This window comes from Salmo salar, chromosome ssa09, assembly GCF_905237065.1.
Source record: "Salmo salar chromosome ssa09, Ssal_v3.1, whole genome shotgun sequence".
In the NCBI taxonomy this organism is placed as follows: domain Eukaryota; kingdom Metazoa; phylum Chordata; class Actinopteri; order Salmoniformes; family Salmonidae; genus Salmo; species Salmo salar.
Window position 1 is genome coordinate 143,802,486 of NC_059450.1, and position 27,440 is coordinate 143,829,925.

At 42.8% G+C, this 27,440-nt stretch overlaps 1 protein-coding gene across 1 annotated transcript; it reads right to left on the minus strand.

The window, feature by feature from the left end:
• Nucleotides 1-3,150: 3,150 nt before the first annotated feature.
• LOC106613111 (RAC-beta serine/threonine-protein kinase) lies at nt 3,151-25,452 on the minus strand. Its single transcript, XM_014215042.2, has 12 exons — nt 25,354-25,452; nt 14,115-14,279; nt 13,798-13,929; nt 13,406-13,517; nt 11,572-11,722; nt 10,502-10,633; nt 9,481-9,546; nt 9,171-9,362; nt 8,673-8,801; nt 7,177-7,391; nt 5,497-5,687; nt 3,151-5,314 (listed from the first exon to the last, which is right to left on the minus strand). Exons 2-12 carry the CDS (start codon nt 14,158-14,160, stop codon nt 5,235-5,237), a joined length of 1,446 nt encoding a protein of 481 aa, XP_014070517.2. The 5' UTR covers nt 14,161-14,279; nt 25,354-25,452; the 3' UTR covers nt 3,151-5,234.
• Nucleotides 25,453-27,440: the final 1,988 nt, after the last annotated feature.

Genomic DNA, 27,440 nt, shown 5'->3' on the forward strand with positions numbered 1-27,440 from the left:
AGATCACATAACTAGACGTGAGCTGGACGTGACCCCCTCTAACCAGGGCTCATACGTGGTAAAGTGAGCTGCAACAGGGACTCTAACCAGGGCTCATATGTGGTAAAGTGAACTCTAATGGCCGTTGTCACGAAAGCCTAGTATTCCTCTGGGCAGAGGCAGTAGACCTACAATGCTGGCATATGCCTTGTTACAATAGCCTAAGTATATAACATGATTCACATGACCATAATAATCATAATGAAACGGCTTTGGGAGTGCCATAAGTGTAAGCCAACATAATTCATTATTTTACATGAACCTGTTTAACAGCATTGATATAGCTTAATTGATCATAGTCCAGCCTTGTTATAGTTGCAATTTTTTTTTCAGGTCTTCTGTTTCCCTACATTTATTGTTGAATTCATTTCCCATCATGAACATGTATCCCAATTCCCCAATCAAATACATTCATCAATACCCCCAAAATTGAAATAACACAAATAGAGCTTTTTACTCCAATATGGCAACCCTCATAAAATCCAACATAGCATCAGCATCCCAAACTATTAAGTGAAAACAAGCATAGAAAACAGCATTGGCATTAATCAAAAATAAAATGAATGTGGGACACAAAAAGGCAGTGTAGAACACCATTGCACAAAATGCATTGCTCCAATAACTTCCCAAAAATGGTTCCAAAGTTTGCCCCCCAAAAATGTATTTTCCTATGAATCCAGTCGCACAAAAAAAAAGCCTTTTCCTATGAATTTTCACACGAAACAAGCGGCACAAAAACACAATCTGCTGAAATACTTTTTGTACATATTCGCTCGAATTGAATGTGAGATTGTGTTGGATGACCATGTGCAGGTTCGAAGGGTTAAAAAAGTGTGCAGTTTTTGGATGTTGATTAGTGATTGCCCAATTTAGTTCAGATTATTTGTTTGCATTATGTGACATAGAGGCCAACACAGCTTCATAAACTGATTATTCGATTGTGTGGTCTGAATACCGCGAGAAGACAATAGGGGCATTAAAGGGGTATTAGCCTACATTGGGTGAACACTTTTCATTACAGCATTATCTGTAGTAATTCTTCCAAAATGTAAGTGGTTAGCGTATATATAGCTGTTTATAACATGTTCTGGTGGAATGGCTTGTCCTGCACTTGGTAAAAACCTAGAGTGCATTGAGGTGATGTTGAAAAAAATATATTGGTTATTTTCTTAACATAGCAATGTGAAAGCAAAGGCCCCAAAAAAGTTGATGTGAACTGGAAAAAAAATGGAGTCCTCATTCAAAGGCAAGGGTAGTACATAAACAGCCTTATTCTTTTTACCCCGGAGTTCACTTTAAGAGGACTGAGATCGGTTATTTTAAAGAGGACTATATGTGAAAACACCCTTAAAACTCCCCCGTACAGAAGATGCCTTCGTGTAATGGTACTGAGCGTCATGATCAAGGGCTACACATTTTCTATGAAACCAGTCCCAACCCCAGAAAGTTCATATTCCATTTTTTTACTTGGAAAGGGATAAACAAACACGCAGCTGTGGGCCACCTGCGCTGCGCGTATTTAAATGTTTGGACACTTTATGGGACGTTGAATATACTAAACTTTACGCATCCTATTTAAACTTTGAACTCACCTTCTTGTGTAAGTCCAGCATGGCATGGAATCGCAGAATACGGTCTTGGCCATGATGCTTCGAACCGGAGACTGCAACTTCACTTAAGAGGCCCTGCAGCTACTTGAAACGACGAGGGACGGCGGATGAGAAACTAGAGATAAAAACAGTCAACATTATTTTAGGGTCCACAAATAAACACACGTGATTGACTAATTGGTGGTGGGGACGTAGATATCATTACTTGCATGTGCGTGACTGATGCCTGATCAGTTCACAGCCTTATATATTCAGTATGAATTTGGCTGATGAGGAATAAGGTTGGTCAATTAGGTGTTTGGTAAACTGGGCAGAGTCAATTAGCCTACATCAATCAACTTGAAATTCAAAACTTTCACAATACTATGCTTGCTTTATTGGTCTATTTGCATGGAAATTCTTACTTTTTTGCTGTCATTGTACCCAAATAGGCACACAACATACACATCACAGCCTGGGAGCAGGGGAGAGCAGTGTCCCTAGAGAATTAGGGGTAAAGTGCCTTCCAGAATCTCCCAGAAGGTAGCATATGGGATATTGAACCCGGTAACCCTAATGAAGAATGAGACACACTTAATTCAGTAAAATTCTTTACTGGCACATAATTGTAAATATTATAAGCTACCATATACTGTAGCAGGTAACACCTGTTACAATGTAAAATCTTGCAACATGGGGGCTGAAACTGTCTACCAGGACATAGTCTTCTCCCTAAAAGATTGCTTGTTATTGAGTTGGAGGTTTAGCTGGGGAGGAGATAAAGAATAGCTGGGGAGGAGCAAAGAATTCTTGGTACTTCAGCATTGAGATATGACATTCGTGACTACTGATCACATTCAAAATACAGAGAAGCAAGGTAAGCTCCAACTCAAATTCCATCTACAAAGCTGCCGATTCCCCTTCTAGCCAACAGATCATCCTACACATCAAGCCTTTTTGGTATTTACATAGCCAGTGAAGAGTTCCATATCGATTGTCTGTGTGCAATGCCTACAGGAGAGGTCAGTGGTGTTGGCTTGCATGTTAGATGTACACACTAGACAAAGCGTGGTCACTTTATTGAGACGTCTCTGCACGTTGTTGTCGCCTGTGTGGCTTTACTGCCACCTTTAGAAAAAGTCTACAGCACCTTCTGGTGGCCATCCTAACATTGAAGGCAGCGTGAGAGAGATCCATCAGAGGGAGGTTGTTCCTGAAATCCAATCCTGCCGTTTCTGAAGCTGCCTTCACATGGCCTGATTATGGGCTGGTGAAGATAGGGATGTTTCCCATAGCCTCAGCCCTTCCAGACAACAGTCAGACTGTACTACCCTACTGGGAGGTACAGAGGCTAAAGGAAACCGGCATTGAGCACAGACTAGAGAGCTGTTCTACAATGCCCCATCAACATGCTGCTGTGCATGAGCACAGCATGTGCGCACACGCACACACACACACACACACACACTTTAAAAAAAGAAACACATGAATGATCAAAATGAAAAACAACCAAAAGGAAAAACATGTTTAAACTTATTTTATATAATATAAAATTAAATGAGACAATGTCTCCCAAAGTAAGGAATAGGTGGACCACAAATCAAAAACAAATCAATGAAAAGAAACATGGTCTTAATGTTCCTTGAGTGAAGGAATCTTTGAAAAGGGCAACAAAAATGAAATCCATCACAGCACTTGACTGTGAAACACAATGGTTGTTTCACCCGAACCACTCCTCTATAGGCCAGACAGGGGTGTACACATGCATTCAGGACAGGTGAATTGTGGGAAGTTCACACAGAGAGGAAGAGGTGAGGTAAGATATAAAAATATAAAAATCTGTCAACAAGGGAATACACCGATAAGCAGAACGACTGCCTTCCTGCCTTTGAGACAACAACTCCCATTGTTAGGACAGAGACAAGACCATCTTGTCATTATATACAGCATCTGTTTCACACCAGGGTTGGGGTCAATTACATTTCAATCCATGACGTTAACTCAGTTGACTTCCTGCATTAACTGAATTGAACTAACCCCAACCCTAGTTCAATGGTCCTACTCTGACGGACTGACAAAGGACTTAATCTGTCACTTACATTACCTTGAAAATACGAACCACAACCTTCAATATCGACCGCTAAATAACTGAAGTGTCAATTTTCTATCAGTCAGTCTAGCCTCATTACAAATAATCAGTGATCCATGATTTAATAGTTTGCATTCTTAAATATGGGAACATCCAAATGATCTTCAAAAAAAAAGTGTAAAAAAAAAAAATAAGATCTTTACATCGATAATTCAAAATAAAAAGTGAAAAGTTTGGAACAAATGATTGACAGCTATTCCTGCTCAGAACGTGACAGCTATTCTCCTGGATATTTCTGCTCAGAACCTGACAGCTATTCTCCTGGATATTTCTGCTCAGAACCTGACAGCTATTCTCCTGGATATTTCTGCTCAGAACCTGACAGCTATTCTCCTGGATATTTCTGCTCAGAACGTGACAGCTATTCTCCTGGATATTTCTGCTCAGAACCTGACAGCTATTCTCCTGGATATTTCTGCTGAGAACGTGACAGCTACTGGAACAATGTTAATTGCTGTGGTCAATTCTACTCTTCCCCATTCTCTTCTTTCATCCTGAGCGTTCTAACCACCAGAGGAACAAGTCAATCCACAGGGAAGCTACAACTCCACCAGCTCTCTTCTTTCCCTTTAAAACTCTCCTCGTTTAGCCGTCATACAGAATCCAAAACAGATACATGCAAATGCATAAACGTAAAACAGATGTTGAGATTCAAATGGTTGTTCATACATTCTCCTTCCACACACTAAAACATAAACACATTCATTCACACATGCACAGTGCAAGCAGGGAAATGGCTACCATCCGAGGTACACACACCTTCTTACCCCTCATTCTCTCCCCAACCCGCTTTCCCTCTGTAGGAACAGTCCACACGATTTGTAACAGCAAGTTTTCAGTAAGAGCACTCGTAAAAAAAAAGCTGAAATATGGCTTTTAAAACCGTAACAATCAAAAGAAAAATAAGTTTACAAATATTTTTCTCCTTTCATGTGTTTCTACATTTGTTTGGACTTATTTTTTATCCAGTAGTAAAAAAAATCTGCAGTGTATGGGAGGTTTTAGGTGTTGCTTGTCAGAGTGTGTGTGTTGAATAGGTGAAGCATGCGTTCGGCTGGTGATGAGGTGGCATCTGCTGGCATAACCCAGGGATGGTGAAGTGCTGTTGATGCTTTGATGTGCCCAGTGTAGTAGTAGTGGTGTGGTGGGTAGACAGACGGGGTCCTGCTGGCATGGCTAAGAGCTCCGGTTCCACCTGGTCCTGTCAGAATGAGAGACAAGGCCGCCAGTCTATCCACACAGGCCTGCGGAGGTCAGTCATCACGTCATGCTCTAGGATCCATGTTTTCGCAACTTCTCGGTGTCAGAGTGTGTGTGTTGTGCAAGTGTGTGTGTTTGTTTGTTTGAGAGAGTGTCAGTTTATGTGTCATCCCAATTCCCCAGCAGTGCGAGTGTGTGTGAACGTGTGTTAGCCTGCTTGCTCATGTGAGTGTGTGTGTGCACGAGTGTGAGAGATGTCACTCCCGTATGCTGGCGGAGTAAGAGAACTGAGGGAAGTGTGTGCGCTGGTTGTGGTCCTCTGAGTCTAAGCTATCGTCTGGAGATAACACAAGAGAGAGAAAGACAAAAACATGAGATTTACTACAAACGACTTTTTTTGTTTTTTGTTTTTACAAAACCTGTTTTCACAACAAATAAATAAATCACCATCCAGATTTGAAGACATTTTTAACAGTGAGACAAACAAACCGACAGACACACAAACACTCCTCAACTTACACTTGTCCGGGGGCGTTACGGTGATGGTTTGTGCTGTGAACTCGTCGTCAAAGTAGCGGGTGTCCGTCTCTGACGTCACCTGGGGCTTGAAGGGAGGCAAGAGCTTCCTCTCTACCACATCCTGCCAGTTGATGCTGATGAAGAACTTCTGTGTCATCACGTCTTTGGCATCTTCTTGTCCACCTCCAAGCCTACAGAATGATCAGCATCACCATTATATTCTTCACTCAATGTATACTGAACAAAAATATAAACGCAACGTGCAAAGTGTTAGTCCCATGTTTCATGAGCTGAAATAAAAGATCTCAAATGTTCCATACGCACAAAAATGTATTTCTCTCAAACTTTGTGCACAAATTTGTTTACATCCCTGTTAGTGAGATTTCCTCCTTTGCCAAGATAATTCATTCACCTGACAGTTGTGGCATGTCAATAAGCTGATTAAACAGCATGATCATTGCACAGGTGCACCTTGTGCTGGGAACAATAAAAGGCCACACTAAAAAGTACAGTTTCGTCACGCAGCACAATGCACAGATGTATCAAATTTTGAAGGAGCGTGCAATTGGCATGCTGACTGCTGTCAGAGAATTGAAGATTTATTTCTCTACCATAAGCCGCCTCCAACGTCGTTTCACAGAATTTGGCAGTACGTCCAACCGGCCTCACAACCACGCCAGTCCAGAATCTCCACCTGCGGGGTCGTCTGAGACCAGCCACCCAGACAGCTGATGAAACCGTGGGTTTGCACAACCGAAGGATTTCTGCACAAACTGTCAGAAATCGTCTCAGGGAAGCTCATCTGCACGGTTGTCGTCCTCACCAGGGTCTTGACTTCAGTTTGGCGTCGTAACCAACTTCAGTTGGCAAATGCTCACCTCCAATGGCCACTGGTACACTGGAGAAGTGTGCTCTTCATGGATGAATCCCGGTTTTGTGAGGGCGAGTGGTTTGCTGATGTCAACGTTGTGAACAGTGCGCCCTATGGTGGCAGTGGGGTTATGTAAGGGCAGGTATAAGCTACGGACAACGAACACAATTGCATTTTATCGATTGCAATTTGAATGCAGAGATGCCTTGACGAGATCCTGAGGCCCATTGTTGTGCCATTCATCCACCGCCATCACCTCATGTTTCAGCATGATCATGCACGGCCCCATGTTACAAGGACCTGTCAGCTTCCAGGAATTGTGTAAAATGTCCCAGTTCTTCCATGGCCTGCATACTCACCAGACATGTCACCCACTGAGAATGTTTGGGATGATCTGGGTCGACGTGTATGACAGCGTGTTCCACCAATATCCAGCAACTTCGCACAACCATTGAAGAGGAGTGGGACGACATTCCACAATCAACAGTCTGATCAACTCTATGTGAAGGAGCTGTGTCATGCTGCACGAGGCAAATGGTGGTCACACCAGATACTGACTGGTTTTACAATCCACAACCCTACTTTATTATTATAATTTTTTTTAAGGTATTTGTGACCGACAGATCTACATCTGTATTGCAGTCATGTGAAAGTCATAGATTACGGCTTAATGAATTTATTTAAATTGACAGATTTTTTTATATGAACTGTAACTCAGTAAAATCTTTGAAGTTGTAGCATGTTGCGTTCACATTTTTGTTCAGTGTATATATAAAAAACTTATTTTAAAAAAAGACACTACCACCTACCTCTGCTTGGGGTCCTTTTTGAGCAGGCCAGCAAGCAGGGCCTTGGCTTCGGGGGCCAGGTTCTTGGGGAAGCGGATCTCCTCCATGAGAATGAGCTCAAACAACCGCTCGTGGTCCTGGTTGTAGAAGGGTAGTCGACCGCACATCATCTCGTACATGACCACACCCAGACCCCACCAGTCCACCGCTCGGCCGTAGTCATTGTCCTCTAATACCTGCAGGAGAGGGGGAGAGAGCAAGAGGGAGAGAACAAAAAGAGAAATAGCAAATCCAATTATGTGGAAGCCAAGGCACTGTGTCTCTTTCCACCTCGGTTGCAATGTAAATGATTACCTACACTACATGACCAAAAGTATGTGGACACCCGAACCATGAAAAACAGCCCCATACCTTTATTCCTCCTCTACCAAACTTTACAGTTGGCACTATGCATTCAGGCAGGTAGCGTTCTCCTGGCAGCCGCCAAACCCAGATTCATCCGTCGGAATGCCAGATGGTGAAGGGTGATTCCAGAGTCCAATGGCGGCGAGCTTTACACCACTCCAGCTGACACTTGGTATTACACATGGTGATCTTAGGCTTGTGTGCGGCTACTCGGTCATGGAAACCCATTTCATGAAGCCCCCGATGAACAGTTCTTGTGCTGACGTTGCTTCCAGAGGAAATTTGAAAGTCAGTGGGGTGTGTTGCAACCAAGGACAGACGATTTGTTACGCGCTACACGCTTCAGTACTCGGCGGTCCCGTTTTGTGAGCTTGTGTGGCCTACCATTTCGCGGCTGAGCCGTTAATGCTCCGAGATGTTTCCACTTCACAATAACAGCACTTACAGTTGACCGGGACAGCTCTAGCATGGCAGAAATTTGACAAACTGACTTGTTGGAAAGGTGGCATCCTATGACGGTGCCACGTTGAAAGTCACTGAGCTCTTCAGTAAGGCCATTCTACTGCCAATGTTTGTCTATGGAGATTTCATGGCTGTGTGCTCGATTTTATACACCGGTCAGCAACGGTGTGGCTGGAATAGCAGAATCCACTAATTTTGAAGGGGTGTCCACAAACTTTCGTGTGTGCAGCTACTTTGACGAATCTCAAATATTTTGATCTGTTTAACACTTTTTTGGTTACTACATGATTCCATGTGTTATTTAATTGTGTTGATGTTCTCACTATTATTCTACAATGTAGAAAATAGCAAAAATAAAGAAAAACCCTTGAATGAGTAGGTGTCCAAACTTTTGACTGGTACTGTATATACAGTGTATTTGCAGCCCGGCTGTCTATTCCTGTTGATAATCATTTACTTTCCAATGGCAAAGTAGAGTTATTAACCTGTATGTTAAGCATTCTTTGCTGGATAGACAATTATTGACTGTAAACCAATCCAAGACAAGAAACCAGCAAGGAATGCATCTGGAATTGGTAACGGGACACACTGCCTTGTACTGTTCAAAGCACAACTAGAACGTATGATTTTGTTCACTGTGCTGTAGTTACCTCAGGCGCAAGGTATTCTGGAGTACCACAAAAGGTCTTCATGGTAGCCCCGTCTGTGATTCCCTCTTTACACAGTCCAAAATCTGTGATCTTTATGTGTCCATCTTTATCCAGCATTAAGTTCTCCAGCTGGAAGAGAAAGAGATGAGAACAAGAGTGAGTGAGTGACCACAGGAGAGAGTCAGCAGCAGAAAATACCACTGCTAACATGACAGCTGACTGTAATAAGTGCCACAGACTTACAGGCTTTTCACCAAGAGACTGGTGCTCTTCTAGTGCAGTCTATGGTAGGATTGAGCCTAGACCTGGACTAATTCACAAGCACTTTTAATCTAAGACTGGGCCTAATCTTAAAATCAGCCCATATTTCCTATTGTGCGAAATGTTAGTCTTGAGAATATACTTTCAATGTGAGGCGGTACGTGTAAAGGTGAGTCAGGGAAACATCAGCCAGACTTCCAGTCCCATTTGGTAGACAGACAGGGAAGCGGCCATTACCTTAAGGTCTCTGTAGACAACGTCCCGTGAGTGGAGGTACTCCAGCGCAGACACAATCTCTGCACCGTAGAACCGTGCCCGGTCTTCTGTGAACACGCGGTCCCGCGACAAGTGAAAGAACAGCTCTCCTCCGTTTGCATATTCCATCACAAAGCATAGCCGGTCATGTGTTTGGAACGCGTATTTTAGTGTCTGTGTGTGTGGGGGGACAAGACACAGTCAGAATTAGTGACCACTTTTGAATCCGGTGGCTGCTTGGTGAAATGTAATCAGTGTTCAGTAGGTCAGATGATGTCAGATAGGAACTCACTGTTAAGAAGGGATGCCTCGTATTCTGAAGGACTCTGCTTTCTGTTACCGTGTGTGCTACCTCATCCTGATGGAACACATCACATAAAAACACACCATGAGGGACAGATCCACTCAGCAGTGTACAACTGGACTTGGACTTCTGAGTCACTCAAGACCCCACAATAGAACCTTGAAATGCATAATTAGTGCTGTGGCTCACTTGGTAGTGCACGGCGCTTGTAATGCAAGGGTTGTGGGTTCGATTCCCACGGGGGACCAGTACGAACAAATATGAAAATGCATGCACTCACTACTGTAAATCACTCTGGATAAGAGCGTCTGCTAAATGACTGAAATGAAAAATGTCATCAAAATCAAGACTTCCAGGGATATGTTGCACGGCTCAGATTCACTTACGCAAAAACTTAAGAAGCTTATTAAGAAATTAAAAACATACGTTCGTAGGTGCAATTCCTCAACAATATCTTAATATTTAATGACTTAATGTGTGTTGTTAGGCAACCAGTTTAGCTAGCAATGGCAATCATGTTCACATATTTCGTACTGAGATCACTGTTCTAAAACATGTTCTTGGGTTTAAAATAATCAATACTGAAACTTTCAGATGAAGTTTGTGAGTGAATTAAACATGTTCAATTGCTTTCATGAGCGTATTCTCTCACTACCCTGAGTTTAAGACAAGGGTTAGCCATCTTGGAATTAATTTCCAAGGACTTTATTTTCAATAATCTATATTTTTTAACGTTTTGCTTAAGGAGAAACATTAGAAACAGCTAAAGCAAATTTCCAAGAATCTTTTTGAGGAATAGAAACTTTGCTCAACTTTCTTCTTAAGTCTATAGTTAAGGAAAAACATGTAATTTCTTAAGGTTTTGTGAATCTGGGCCCAGTAGTATTTTCCCTATATAGTGCAATACTACTTTTGACCAGCGCCCTATGGGTTCTGGTCAAAAGTAGTGCCTTATATAAGGAACTGTCTGTCTGAGCAACTGCCATTTCCTTTGATGTCAGATGGTTACCTTAGCGATGATGACTTCTTTCCTCAGGATCTTCATGGCGTAGTACATCCCTGTGGCCTTCTCCTTCACCAGGATCACCTTACCAAACGTTCCCTTCCCCAGCAGCTTCAGGTAGTCAAAATCACTCATGGTCTGTGGAGGGGGGGTGGGGGGGACAAACACCATAAGGGTTCAAATCTCAGTCTTCTTCAAAACAGTTTGGATGACAGGATTTATTTGACCATGACAATTACAGCTTATGAGTAATAAAGACTTTACATAGACCTGCACAATGGTTTTAGATGAAGAACGGGCAGAGAATGGAGCAGAAAACGCACCAACACACTATGGCCCAGGTCACATAGGGAGATGGTAAAGCAGCTGTGATGAGGCATTGTTACTAAGGAGTAGTAGATACTCTGAACTAGAATGCAGAGGTTCCAATGGACAAAAGCAGCCACATCTACAGTAGGGCTGTTGGACAAACACAAAGAGCACTGACAGGTCTGCTGGGTTGGTAGGGGGACAGTGACAGGTCTGCTAGGTTGGTAGGGGGACAGTGACAGGTCTGCTAGGGGGACAGTGACAGGTCTGCTAGGTTGGTAGGGGGACACTGACAGGTCTGCTAGGTTGGTAGGGGGACACTGACAGGTCTGCTAGGTTGCTAGGGGGACACTGACAGGTCTGCTAGGTTGGTAGTGGGACACTGACAGGTCTGCTAGGTTGGTAGGGGGACACTGACAGGTCTGCCAGGTTGGTAGGGGGACACTGACAGGTCTGCTAGGTTGGTAGGGGGACACTGACAGGTCTGCTAGGTTGGTAGGGGGACACTGACAGGTCTGCTAGGTTGGTAGGGGGACACTGACAGGTCTGCTAGGTTGGTAGGGGGACACTGACAGGTCTGCTAGGTTGCTAGGGGGACACTGACAGGTCTGCTAGGTTGCTAGGGGGACACTGACAGGTCTGCTAGGTTGGTAGGGGGACAGTGACAGGTCTGCTAGGTTGGTAGGGGGACACTGACAGGTCTGCTAGGTTGGTAGGGGGACAGTGACAGGTCTGCTAGGTTGGTAGGGGGACAGGAGGACACTGACCACTTTGTTGCGGGACTTGGACATGGCCACCTCCATCTCCTCCATGCCGCTGCAGTCGCTGGGGGAGCCAAACGTTATGTCCATGGGAGCCTCTTCCACTCGCGTCTTTAGGCCGTTGGCCACCGCTTGGATCGCCCGCATCCATTCCTCCCTGGAAGGGGAGAGGGAGTTCAATGTAGATCACTTCAAGCCCAAAAGACATGAAGCTACACTGACTGAGTGTGTGTGTGGATATGGTGTGTATGAGGGTGATTAACCTGTTAGGGCTAGGGGGCAGTATTTGCACGGCTGGATACATTTTTTTTACCCGATTTAATCTGGTTACTAATCCTACCCAGTAACTAGAATATGCATATACTTATTATATATGGATAGAAAACACTCTAAAGTTTCTAAAACTGTTTGAATGGTGTCTGTGAGTATAACAGAACTCATTTGGCAGGCAAAACCCTGAGACATTTTCTGACAGGAAGTGGATACCTGATGTGTTGTATTACCTTTAAACCTATGCCATTGAAAAACACAGGGGCTGAGGAATATTTTGGCACTTCCTATTGCTTCCACTAGATGTCACCAGCCTTTACAAAGTGTTTTGAGTCTTCTGGAGGGAGATCTGACCGAACAAGAGCCATGGAACCATGATGGCCCATTAGACACCTGGCGCGCGAGTTCATGTTGGGTACCCTCGTTCCAATACGTTATAAAAGAGTATGCATTCGTCCACCTTGAATATTATTCATGTTCTGGTTAAAAAGGCCCTAATGATTTATGCTATACAACGTTTGACATGTTTGAACGAACGTAAATATATTTTTTCCCCTCGTTCATGAAGTGAAGTCCGGCGGGCTTAGATCATGTGCTAACAAGACGGAGATTTTTGGACATAAATGATGAGCTTTTTTGAACAAAACTACATTCGTTATGGACCTGTGATACCTGGAAGTGACATCTGATGAAGAGAATCAAAGGTAATGGATTATTTACATAGTATTTTCGATTTTAGATCTCCCCAACATGACGACTAGTCTGTATCGCAACGCGTATTTTTCTGGGCGCAGTGCTCAGATTATTGCAAAGTGTGATTTCCCAGTAAGGTTATTTTTAAATCTGGCAAGTTGATTGCGTTCAAGAGATGTAAATCTATAATTCTTTAAATGACAATATAATATTTTACCAATGTTTTCTAATTTTAATTATTTAATTTGTGTTGCTGACTTGACTGCCGGTTATTGGAGGGAAACGATTTCCTCAACATCAATGCCATAGTAAAACGCTGTTTTTGGATATAAATATGAACTTGATAGAACTAAAAATGCATGCATTGTCTAACATAATGTCCTAGGAGTGTCATCTGATGGAGATTGTAAAAGGTTAGTGCATCATTTTAGCTGGTTTTATGGTTTTGGTGACCCTGTCTTTCAATTGACAAAACATTACACACAACTCTTGTAAATGTACTGTCCTAACATAATCTAACTTTATGCTTTCGCCGTAAAACCTTTTTGAAATCGTAAAACGTGGTTAGATTAAGGAGATGTTTATCTTTCAAAGGGTGTAAAATAGTTGTATGTTTGAAAAATTTGAATTTTGACATTTATTTGGATTCAAATTTGCCGCTCTTGAAATGCACCTGCTGTTGATGGAGTGCACCACGGGTGGGACGCCTGCGTCCCACTTAGCCCATAGAGGTTAACTAGTGAGGTCACTAATGGGGTCAATTGCAGACCTCTCATCCTGAAACTTGGAGAAGGAGGGCATTGCCCAGTTTACAGATAAACAAATACCCATTCAACTCTTCCACGTTGTCCCTGCCTCTGGAACTTTCCGTTCTCACCTTTCCTCGTTACTCTCCACGTGGAAGGTGCGCTCTATGACTGTGGTCCACTGTAGGCAGCGGATGACAAACGTGTTGGGCCTGGGCCGTTCTGTCTTCATCAGCTGGCACTCTGCAGACAGGGAGTAATAGAAAGGTTAGAGTGTGCTACTGTAGACACTGGGTGAATCTCAACAGTCTTCCCTCGATTCCTCTCCTCCCATTTCCTCTACACCTCAAAACAGTAGCTCATGAAGTGAGGAGAAGATTCAAGGAGAGGAAACAGTTCTTCCTGCTGACGGACACAAGGAATCAAAGGAGAGCCAATCTGTGTGAACATGACTAGGAAACTCACATCATCATCCAAGTACCACCAGGCTCTAGAAGTTGGCCCAGAAATGACAGAGACCAACCTGCCACAGAGAAGTTGTTGAGGGGTGGGAGGCTGTGGTCGGACGACATCTCTGGCTTCTCCTTGTAGCCGATGAAGGAGCCATCACTCTTGAGGATGAAGTAACGCGGCCTCCACGTTTTAATGTACTCTCCTGCAGGGAGGGAGGGAGAAGGGCATGAGTGAGAGGGGGGGCAAGAGAGAGAGAGGGGCAAGAGAGAGAGGGGCAGAGAGAGAGGCACATGAGCCAAACATATTAGGGTTGAACTAATTCTGAGTGGACTCACAGTGTCCTAGAAACAGAGACACTGAGACAGCGATGAGCTCAGCTCAGCTCACCCCTCTTATGGAGCCAGCCCTCTCTGACCACACTGATGTCATTCATGCTGGGGCGGAGGACTGCTGGGGGTCAGGGTGGGGTCACAGGGGAAATAGAGGGAAGGGGAGCTGCGACTGCTGGGGAAGGGCGTCAGATGGGTCTCTGACGAAAATGTCTCACAATGCCTGGGGGACAGAAAGATCAAAGATACCAAGATATTAACCACAATGGAAAGAGGATACATTTTCATAATAAACAAAAAAAATTGAAAATACCTGAATACTCATTGTAGGTATATGACAACGGAAAATGATTGCCCACATGACAATTACGTAAATGTCACTTTTCCTAGATGTGTGTAATGTAAACTTTAAATTAGAGGCATGGTCAGATGTGTAACAGTGTGTCTCCTATTTTCCGTGCCCAGTTTAACTTAACAACCAGGTACACAGGCCAGGGCTTTTTACTGGATCAAAAAGGGGCTTAGGTTGTGGGCGTGGCAATGAGTGTAGGGCCGTCAGGGCAGCAACAATGTAGAGAAAACTTTAGAGGCCCCCCATCCTGGCGCTGCAGATAATTTTTTGCATTTTTGAGGCAACTTCATGCAATTCTACAAATTTCTCCAAGGAGCTGAGATTTTTTTTAATTAATTTTTTAAAACCTAATTTTCTGCGATTTTACATACTCAGTCATGGAGCTGAGAGAAGATTTTTCAGTTTTAAAAGCTAGTTTCCTGCAGTTCTATGCATTTTGCCATGGCTAATGCTGTGTTCTTATGCTCATAACAAAATTAGTAGTGCCAAATTAATTGGTTTTGGAAATGTTCTATTCTCCCTGACTGTCTAGCTTTTATTTTGGTGATTGCTATTTAACTCACAATCTTTGAGAGAGAAGATATATATAGATATAGATATATATATATCTAGCTATACACACACAGTTGAAGTCAGAAGTTTACATACACCTTAGCCAAATACAATTTTAAAAAACTCAGTTTAACAATTCCTGACATTTAATCCTGGTAAAAATTCCCTGTCTTAGGTCAGTTAGGATCACCACTTTATTTGAAGAATGTGAAATGTCAGAATAATAGTAGAGATAACGATTTATTTCAGCTTTTATTTCTTTCTTCACATTCCCAGTGGTTCAGAAGTTTACATGCACTCAATTAGTATTTGGTAGCATTGCCTTTAAATTGTTTAACTTGGGTCAAACATTTCGGGTAGCCTTTCCACAAGATTCCCACAATAAGTTGGGTGAATTTTGGCCCATTCCTCCAGACAGAGCTGGTGTAACTGAGTCAGGTTTGTAGGCCTCCTTGCTCACACACACACACACACTTTTTCAGTTCTGCCCACAAATGTTCTATAGGATTGAGGTCAGGGCTTTGTGATTGCCACTCCAATACCTTGACTTTGTTGTCCTCAAGCCATTTTGCCACAACTTTGGAAGTATGCTTGGGGTCATTGTCCATTTGGAAGACCCATTTGCGACCAAGCTTTAACTTCCTGACTGATGTCTTGAGATGTTGCTTCAATATATCCACATCATTTTCCTACCTCATGATGCCATCTATTTTGTGAAGTGTACCAGTCCCTCCTGCAGCAAAGCACCCCCACAACATGATGCTGCCACCCCCGTGCTTCACGGTTGGGATGGTGTTCTTTGGCTTGCAAGGCCTCCAAAAGTGTGGAGGTGTACAATTTTTTTCTGAGGTCTTGGCTGATTTCTTTTGATTTTCCCATGATGGCAAGCAAAGAGGCAATGAGTTTGAAGGTAAGCCTTGAAATACATCCACAGGTACACCTCCAATTGACTCAAATTATGTTAATTAGCCTTTCAGAAGCTTCTAAAGCCATGACATTTTCTGGAATTTCCCAAGCTGTTTAAAGGCACAGTCAACTTAGTGAATGTAAACTTCTGACCCACTAGAATTGTGATACAGTGAAAGAATCTGTCTGTAAACAATTGTTAGAAAAATTACTTGTGCCATGCACAAAGTAGATGCCCTAACCGACTTGCCAAAACTATAGTTTGTTAACAAGAAATGTGTAATGACTCCAACCTAAGTGGACACACACACACACAGCAAAACAAAAACGGGTTAAAACACTGTATCCCATACTTGTTCAATGAAACAAACAATTCATGAGCATGCACCTGTGGAATGGTCGTTAAGACACTAACAACTTGCAGACGGTAGGCAGGCCTAAGACAGCGCTACAGGGAGACAGCTGATCGTCCTCGCAGTGGCAGACCACGTGTAACAACACCTGCACAGGATTGGTACATCCGAACATCACACCTGCGGGACAGGTACAGGATGGCAACAACAACTGCCCGAGTTACACCAGGAACGCACAATCCCTTCATCAGTGCTCAGACTGTCCGCAATAGGCTGAGAGAAGCTGGACTGAGCGCTTGTAGGCCTGTTGTAAGGCAGGTCCTCACCAGACATCACCGGCAACAATGTCGCCTATGGGCACAAACCCACTGTCGCTGGACCAGACAGGACTGGCAAAAAGTGCTCTTCACTGACGAGTCACGGTTTTGTCTCACCAGGGGTGATGGTCTGATTCACGTTTATCGTTGAAGGAATGAGCGTTACACCGAGGCCTGTACTCTGGAGCGGGATCGATTTGGAGGTGGAGGGTCCGTCATGGTCTGGGGCGGTGTGTCACAGCATCATCGGACTGAGCTTGTTGTCATTGCAGGCAATCTCAATGCTGTGCGTTACAGGGAAGACATCCTCCTCCCTCATGTGGTACCCTTCCTGCAGGATCATCCTGACATGACCCTCCAGCATGACAATGCCACCAGCCATACTGCTCGTTCTGTGCGTGATTTCCTGCAAGACAGGATTGTCAGTGTTCTGCCATAGCCAGCGAAGACCCCGGATCACAGGTCCCAGACGTGCTCAATGGGATTGTTGTTGGATCGGAGGGTGAGGGCTAGGGCCATTCCCACCATAAATGTCCGGGAACATGCAGGTGCCTTGTTGGAAGAGTGGGGTAACACCTCACAGCAAAAACTGGCAAATCTGGTGCAGTCCATGAGGAGGAGATGCACTGCAGTACTTAATACAGCTGGTGGCCATACCAGATACTGACTGTTATATATATATATATATAACACACACATCTATTCTACATACTTTATATCTGGTTATAGTCGTTTAAGTTTACACCTAGTGTTGTTCCATTTTCCATTTAGGCGACCCGAAAAAAAACACTTAGGCAGCCCACCCAAAGACTACAATGGCATACAAATCCCTGTAAGCTACTTGGTGCTGATCACCTCACCTGTACAATGGTAAAGAAATGTACCAAGCCTACACTCTAAAACAAACTTACTGGAAAAACTGTGCAGATGCAAGTTTGGTAACAGAATTACAGTAAAATCTCCCTCAGTTTTATATGGTTACCCAACTTTCTACCTGTAAATATGTTTTTGTAACATGTTTTGTGGTCATTGTTAAAAGCAGTGCATTGTTCTATTGTTTGTTAAATTGCTAACAAAAACCATTCATTCAGGTATACATTTTAAAGTGAAAAATTGAAGTCCACGTAATTCATGGAATTGCCCTACTTCCACTGAAGAACTGCTGAGGGTTGTAAACAGAAATGCAGCCTCTTAAGGCTTCTTCAAACTCATCAGAATGAATGTAAGATAACTCAAGAAATCTGTAATTAATTTGGAAGTTTTTGCTGAGTAGATCTTAGGCTCACAATTTTACACCTAAATAGGATGTTTGGTAGAGTATTTCTCAAGTAAAAAAAATGTGCATGAAAATGTTTTGTGTATTGTTGAATGACAAACACTACATTGAAGAATCCCTACTGTTGACCAATCACCGATGGGGTTTAGACTTCGGCTTCCGAACTTCAGCTTGCCTCCAGAAAAAAAACCTTTGTCAAAGGCCAAAACTTCACCAAATTTTGGCATAATATATCTGTATTTATTTAATTTAAACTAGGCAAGTCAGTTAAGAACAAATTCTTATTTACAATGACGGCCTACCCCGGCCAAACCCGGACGGCGCTGGGTCAATTGTGTGCCGCCCTATGGGACTCCCAATCACGGTCAGATGTGATACAGCCTGGATTCGAACCAGGGACTGTAGTGACGCACTTAGATGCAGTGCCTTATATCACCACGCCACTGACTGTTCCTAACCGTTTTGGATGGGAAGCACGCAGACGCCTTCACAGACATGCAGGTGTAAAGTGAGGAGTGCAAAAAATGTGATCATCAAGGTTGACATGTTTTTCAATTAACCGACAAGTCTGTGTTGACGCCTCCTCTTTTTGACCACCCACTGGCCGTGTGTATGTGGATCCTCATCACCAGACAGTGTTGGGTCTGTCTGTTCTGCAGCCAGCTCTGCCCAGTTAGAGCCCAGTGGCCACCTGTCGCAGCTTGACCTGGCACAGGCTGGCATCACACCCGGTCACTATGGGCACCACCCTATCAAATAGTCCCCAACTTGTGATGCACTGCCCACCAGGCTGTTACACAACTTGGCTACACAACCAAATAACTGCCAGCTAACTCTCAGCTCCCCACCACCCCACTGCTGCTTCTTCTTATTTCACTTACCCAACACACACACACGGTCCTCAAAAGCAGGGGTTCCCAAACTTTTTCCACTCAGGGCCCCCCCTTCTCGCATTAGGGGACATCCCGCACCCCCCTGCGCACACATGATCCACGTCTATTTCTATGGGCACATTTCTGACAAGTTATAAATAACTCTGAAGTATGCAATGACTGACATGACAAGAAGAACTGATGATACACTACCCAATTTATAAATTACACCTTGTTCATTCTACTATTAAAACTTTAAAAGAGTAAGTTAAAAGCCGGACAGAGTCCCCCCCTGCAGACCCCTCAAGCCCCCCGACCACAAAGGAGCAAACAATTAGTGCACCATATGGTAGCAGAGGAGGTAAGTCAATAAATAGGCCATAGTAGCGAAGTAATTACAATTTAGCAAATGAACAGTGGAGTGATAAATGAGCAGACGATGACGTGCAAGTAGAGATACTTTTCTGCTCTTTTGCACACCAGTAAATAAAAACAATATGGGGATGAGGTAGGTAGATTGGGTGGGCTATTTACAGATGGGCTATGTACAGCTGCAGCAATCAGTTAGCTGATGTTTAAAGTTAGTGAGGGAAATATAAAAGTCTCCAGCGATTTTTGCAATTCGTTACAGTCATTGGCAGCAGAGAACTGGAAGGCGGCCAAAGGAAGCGTTGGCTTTGGGGATGACCAGTGAGATATACCTGCTGGAGCGCGTGCTACGGGTGGGTGTTATTATCGTGACCAGTGAGCTGAGAAGACAGAGCTTTACCTAGCATAGACTTATAGATGACCTGGAGCCAGTGGGTCTGGCGACGAATATGTAGCGAGGGCCAGCCAACTAGAGCATACATGTCGCAGTGGTGGGTGGTATAAGGGGCTTTGGTGATAAAACAGATGGCACTGTGATAGCAAACTGGATGCAGTCCGAGTAGAGTATTGGAAGCTATTTTGTAAATGACATCGCCGAAGTCGAGGATCGGTAGGATAGTCAGTTTTACGAGGGTATGTTTGGCGGCGTGAGTGAAGGATGCTTTGTTGCGAAATAGGAAGCCGATTCTAGATTGGAGATGTTTAATATGAGTCTGGAAGGAGAGTTTACAGTCTAGCCAGACACCTAGGTATTTGTAGTTGTCCACATATTTTAAGTCAGAACCGTCCAGAGTAGTGATGCTAGTCGGGTGGGCAGGTGCGGGCAGCGAACGGTTGAATAGCATGCATTTGGTTTTACTAGCGTTTAAGAGCAGTTGGAGGCCACGGAAGGAGTGTTGTATGGCATTGAAGCTCGTCTGAAGGTTGGTTAACACAGTGACCCAAGAAGGGCCAGATGTATACAGAATGGTGTCGTCTGCGTAGAGGTGGATCAGGGAATCACCAGCAGCAAGAGAGATATCATTGATGTATACAGAGAAAAGAGTCGGCCCTCCAATTGAACCCTGTGGTACCCCCATAGAGACTGCCAGAGGTCCGGACAACAGGCCCTCCAATTTGACACACTGAGAAGTAGTTGGTGAACCAGGCGAGGCAGTCATTAGAGAAACCAAGGCTGTTGAGTCTGCCGACAAGAATACGGTGATTGACAGAGTTGAAAGCCTTGGCCAGGTCGATGAAGACGGCTGCACAATATTGTCTCTTATCGATGGCGGTTATGATATCGTTTAGTACCTTGAGCGTAGCTGAGGTGCACCCGTGACCAGCTCGAAATCCAGATTGCACAGTGGAGAAGGTACGGTGGGATTCGAAATGGTCAGTGATCTGTTTATTAATAACTTGTCTTTCGAAGACTTTAGAAAGGCAGGGCAGGATGGATATAGGTCTATAACAGTATAACAATCATGACCTTAGTGGCTGAAACAAATCCAGACCATTTGCAGCTAGCTTGAGAGGCCGCCTCTTTTTGGTTTGTTTACCCATTACTCCGACTTCCAACTGACATTATTTGAAAAGGAACAATGGCATGATACTAGTAGTAATGATGACAAATTAGAGGTCGACCGATTAATCGACATGGCCGATTTCAAGTTTTCATAACAAATTGGTAATCGGCAATTTTGGATGCTGATTACATTGCATTCCACGAGGAAACTGCGTGGCAGGCTGACCACCTGCTACACGAGTGCAGCAAGAAGCCAAGGTAAGTTGCTAGCTAGCATTAAACTTATCTTATAAAAAAACAAATCAATCTTCACATAATCACAAGTTAACCTAGTAATATCATCAACCATGTGTAGTTAACTAGCTTGTCCTGCGTTGCATATAATCAATCCGATGCCTGTTCATTTATCATTGAATCACAGCCTACTTCGCCAAACGGGGGAAAGCACTCACAGAGGCGGCGCTCCTAGTGGTCGGAGACTAATGCAGGGAAGCTTAAATCCGTTTTACCTCATTTCTACCAGCATGTCACATGTGCAAACAGAGGGGGGAAGAAAAAAAAAAACTCTAGACCACCTTTGCTCCACACAGAGACGCGTACAAAGTAGAGGTCGACCGATTAATCGGAATGGCCGATTAATTAGGGCCGATTTCAAGTTTTCATAACAATCTGTAATCGGTATTTTTGGCCACCGATTTGCCGTTTTATTATTTTATTTTTTAACCTTTATTTAACTAGGCAAGTCAGTTAAAGAACACATTCTTATTTTCAATGACGGCCTAGGAACGGTGGGTTAGCTGCCCTTGTTCAGGGGCAGAACGACAGCTTGGGGATGCAACCTTACATTAACTAGCCCAACGCTCTAACCACCTGCTTTACATTGCCAAGGTAAGTTGCTAGCTAGCATTAAACTTATCTTATAAAAAAAACTATCAATCATAAACACTAGTTAACTACACATGGTTGATGATATTACTAGTTTATCTAGCCTGTCCTGCTTTGCATATAATCGATGTGGTGCGCATTCGCGAAAAAGGACTGTCTTTGCTCCGACGTGTACCTAACCATAAACATCAATGTCTTTCTTAAAATCAATACACAAGTATATATTTTTAAACCTGCATATTTAGTTAATTTTGCCTGCTAACATTAATTTATTTTAAACTAGGGAAAATGTGTCACTTCTCTTGCAAACAGAGTCAGGGTATATGCAGCAGTTTGGGCCGCCTGGCTCGTTGCGAACTGTGAAGACTATTTCTTCCTAACAAAGACAGCCGACTTCACCAAACGGGGATGCACGACTGTACTTAACCATAAACATCAATGCCTTTCTTAAAATCAATACACAAGTATATATTTTTAAACCTGCATATTTAGCTAAAAGAAATCCAGGTTAGCAGGCAATATTAACCAGGTGAAATTGTGTCAGTTCTCTTGCGTTCGTTGCACGCAGAATCAGGGTATACAGAATCTGGCTCGATGCGAACTAATTTGCCAGAATTTTACGGAACTATGAAATAACGTAGGTTGTGCGATGTAACAGGAATATTTAGACTTATGGATGCCACCCGTTAGATAAAATACGGAACGGTTCCGTATGTCACTGAAAGAATAATGTTTTCGAGAGGATAGTTTCCGGATTTGACCATATTAATGACCTAAGGTTTATTATATTATAGTTAAGTCTATGATTTGATAGAGCAGTCTGACTGAGCGGTGGTAGGCAGCAGCAGGCTCGTAATAGTCAAAGGTATATGGTTTAGAGAGAAATAGTCGACGCGTCATAATTCCTGTAATAACTTGCGGCTGAACTTGAAAGGGGTTCCTTCGTTATTTTACCGTTCATGTCTTCCATAGAGAATGTCTTGATCTACTTCAAATAAGGTCTGCGTTTTGTGCTTAAACCGCCTCGGCGTTTTGATACCCGTGTAAATCTCACTAGGTAATGTTTGTCAACATATTTTCATAAATCCACTCTACAAAAAAAATGATCTTCGCTTATATTGATCAGAGTTATATCCTATGGATATCTACACAGTTATAAAATTGGCAAGGTGCTGTAAGCCTAAACCAAACACAAACCTTATTTTAAGTTAATCTAAAAATATCCTATGGAATAAATGAAGGAACCAATTTTCAGATTTTGCTAGAAGGTGTCATGGGAATTATGACTCGCACTTTGGTAGTCAATTCTTACCATGCCCAATATTAAAATAGGATTTCCTGCATATGGAAATTAGTTTGTTTTCAGCATTCATCACAGGTAACTTAAACTCTATTATTATTCAAACAGTTGAGAGTATTTGTCTCCTAAGCAGACTTCAGTATCGTTGTCACTTCAGAGCTGTGTGTGTGTATATGTACGTATATATATTAAAAAAGCATAATAAATCGGCCTTTTTGGTCCTCCAATAAATCGGTATCAGCGTTGAAAAATCATAATCGGTCGACCTCTAGCACAAATCTCTCCCTCACCCTCCATTTGGTAAATCCAACCACAACTCTATCCTCCTGATTACAAGCAAAATTGAAAGCAGGAAGCACCAGTGACTCAATCTATAAAAAAGTGGACAGATGAAGCAGATGCTAAACTACAGGTCTGTTTTGTTAACACAGACCGGAACATGTTCAGAAGTTGGTGTTTAGTCCCAGGGTCCGTAGCTTATTGATGAGCTTTGAGGGCACTATGGTGTTGAACGCTGAGCTGTAATCAAGGAATAGGATTCTCACATTGGTGTTCCTTTTGTCCAGGTGGGAAAGGGCAGTGTGGAGTGCAAAAGAGATCGCATCATCTGTGGATCTGTTTGGGCGGTATGCAAATTGAAGTGAGTCTAGGGTTTCTGGGATAATGGTGTTGATGTGAGCAATAACCAGCCTTTCAAAACACTTCATGGCTACAGACATGAGTGCTACAGGTCGGTAGTCATTTAGGCAGGTTACTTTAGTGTTCTTGGGCACAGGGACTATGGTGGTCTGCTTGAAACATGTTGGTATTACAGACTCAGTCAGTTACAGGTTGAAAATGTCAGTGAAGACACTTGCCGGTTGGGCAGCGCATGCTCGGAATACACGTCCTGGTAATCCGTCTGGCCCTGCGGCCTTGTGAATGTTGACCTGTTTAAAGGTCTTACATCGACTACAGAGAGAGTGATCACACAATCGTCTGGAACAGCTGATGCTCTCAAGCATCTACCAAGCACAATCCAAACTGCAGCGCATCATGTCAACTGGTCTCTTGGACAACAGATTGATGGTGTGAATCACAAGCAAAGTTGTTCCGCTTTAGAGGATGAGCTTTTCCCTACATCTACTAATAGGTCAGTCGTCTGTGGCGATCCTAAACATTCTGCTCCCAGCTCCATGATCATTGCAAGATGGCAGAAATAGCATAACATTATACATTTTAGTCATTTAGCAGACACGCTGATCCAGAGCAACTTACAGAAACAATTAGGGTTAAGTGCCTTGCTCAAGGGCACTGCGACAGATTTTTAACCTTGGGGATTCGAACCAGCAACCTTTGGTTACTGTCCCAAATCTCTTAAAGGAAAACTACAACCAAAACCTATTAGTCCATTGTTGATATAGTCCCAAAATGTTTTGCATGTCAGCAATCAAGTTCAACTTTCAAAATAGAGACTAATTTAAAATAAGTGATCGTTTTTGGGGGAACCAGCATTATCAGTGCCTAGAAACATACAATGGACAACATGTTCTGCTACAGGCTAGGCTACATCGATCTAACCATATACTATTGGGTAATGGGAGAGTAGTCAAATGTTCAATGTTTATCTGTTACCACAATAAAACTACTAACAGTGGGAGGGGCCTGGCATTACACTGAAGTGACTGATGTGTCTGTTTGAACTGTATTGTTTGCAGAGATAAAATCCAATGGATCCCTTCCACTCAGTCAATTCCAAATCTATTATTAAACTAATCAAGTGTAAATCTGTTGGCTATTTAATGGCTTAATTTTGATAATGGAATTCGGTACTAGTAAGCCACTTGAATTGATACAAATTCAAAAACAGTTACGACTTGAAACAGCATAGACTAGGTGGGTTGCTACTTTTAAAAGCAAAACTTGGTTTTGGGTGATATAACTTAGCTAAATAACGTTACTGAATGAAACAGAAATTGGGCTACTTCCACTGAAGCGGACAAGCCTCAAATGCCGGGCCTTTTCAGAGTAACGTTATGTCGAGCAGTGACCCTGGGTCGATATTAGCCGATTCAACTCATCGTAAATCGTAGAGTTCAGTTTAATCGGCTAGGTCGATATCTACACCTGCCCCCAGTCATGTTGTTGACAGATAAAACGAGACAACTGCATGGAGGTGTGGGTGAATGAACAACAATGACACCTGGATAATGGTTAGTTAACACACTCTTCGAACTGAGTTTGTCTCTGTCAGACCTGCTGTGAACAATGGCCGGTTAGCTAGCCACCTACTGTAGTGCTGTTAGCTAGCGTACCTAGCTACCAATGACTGATGTTTACAAAATTAATTGACCTCTGCCAGTGATCACACCGCCTCCAAAAAAAACAACCAGCGAATGCCCGCTAAGCTTGTTTTTCTTCCTACAACGGCGGCATGTTGTCGCAGGTTAATTACCTACTAACAAGATAGTAAAACGGATGGGTCGGGTGAACTCGCGAAATTGTACGTTAGTTGCGTCCAGTCAACTTTTAAAGAGTTACAAATCTTTATGATTGAGTTACAGTTCATATCTATTCATTTTTCATGTATTATTGATCTCCCTTTTACGTTATAAGAAATATTTGCTTTTACCTTCAGTCCCTTGTTATTGCTGGTGCTTCAGTTATATCACAGATAGAACAAGGAGACAGATATTTCATGGATGTATATATGTGAAGCATCCGGTTGACGTTTCCACTCACTACCAAATATGGTAGTGAAAGGAAGCCCACTGGCGGGCAGTGGGATAATATGGAACGAGATGGATTTTGGCCGACATAAAGCATCAATTAAACATTCCATCTCAATACAGTTCTGTTCCCAAAACTAGAATATGTTATGAACAGAACGGACTAAGCATGGTAGACTTCAACATTTGCAAAAGTTTTTAAAAATCGCGCTGTTTAGAAGGAGTGGAAAGAAGAATTTAGTTATTTCACACCCGCACTTCGGAGTAGGCGTTCCCTAACGGAAATACGCAGATGTTAACGAGAACGCGCCAATAAGATATCGCTAGCGCATGCCCTCTCCTAGCTTGTTCTGCCCACTAAGACTAATTTGTTCACATTGGAAACGACAATATGTAGTCTCTTGGTTTATTTATAAAACATCTTTGTTTATATCAGCAGGCCAGGCCCCATCCAAACCAGACAGAACAGCAACCCTCCACACGCGCACAAACAGGATATGACATATTGAGAGGCCTCCCAACATGAAATAACTGGGAAAAAACTATCTCTGACTGAAAAATCTTTTGAACGGTCATCCAATTTCATATTCGATGTCGGAAACTCGGACTCCGACTTTTCCGTCGTGACTTCACCTCATCCTTTTTCCGAGTTCCCAGTTGATAAAAAAAATAAATAAAAAAAGAGTTTCCAGTTGCACCATTAGCGCATGAAAGTGATCACTGACACTCAAACATAGCGTTTGAGTAGTAAGGCAAGCAATCGACTGTAGACGAAAGTCGAGAAATCGGGTAGGTGCTTTTAGATTCACTAGCGTTGTTTTCAATTGTATTGGGTTCCACAAAAACAGTCAGTGGGAAGCCAAAAGTTAAATACAACTCCATTTAAACTTACTGCGCTGGTGGGCAAGATGGTTGGTCATTATGACGGGGAAATTTAAGACAAAAGATCTAAAAGGAACGTATTATTAAACAGACTTTCCAAACATGGGTCTGTTGTAGACCAACTATCCCTCTTCTTCTTCTTTAAAGTTTTATGGCATTCTGTACGGGGTATTGAAACAAATAAAAAAAATCATATTCCATTGCAGGGGGCCTGAGATAATACAAAAATGAATCAAACACCCACCCCACTCCTTTAGTCACATTCAAATCACATCCCTATGAGGAAGGAGCATTCATCAACAGGATTCCTTGTTAATGGCTCTGTAAAAATTCCCTGAGTCCCAAAAAACGCTGAGCGGCACTTACAATGATGGCTATTTTCTCTGATTATCTCTCTGTTTGCACTGTGCAGTTAACCAAAGTAATAAACGCTACAAAGTCCATCTTCTTAACATGTGACATGTCTGGATCCCTCTGTTGACTAGGAACATCTTGTCTCTCTACTCTTAATACCATTACTTATTCAACTTCACTCTTCTCACTGCCACCGGATAGGAGACAGCCTTTACTTTTACCACCTCTGTCTCCTTCAGCCTAACAGGACACTTCAGAAATTCAGGTGCATGTTCACCACCACAATTGCAGCATTTAGGCTCAGCTGGCATATAATACTTCTCAGTCTACATACACATGACCAAATCTCATATAACCCAAAGACACCTGAGAAGGAAAACAACTTATTTTTCAAGGTTTTATTGGCGGACTACATCCAAAGATTGAGTATTGCTGCCACCTACTGGCTGGGGTAAAAACTGAGATACTTAAATATATATATTATTTTGATATATGCAGTACCAGTCAAACGTTTGGACACACCTACAGGTGAAGCTGGTTGAGAGAATGCCAAGAGTGTGCAAAGCTGTCATCAATGCAAAGGGTGCCTACTTTGAAGAATCTCAAATATAAACTATATTTAGAATTGTTTAACACTTTTTTGGTTACTACATGATTCCATATGTGTTATTTCATATTTTTTATGTCTTCACTATTATTCCACAATGTATAAAATATTAAAAATAAAGAAAAACCCTTGAATGAGTAGGTGTGT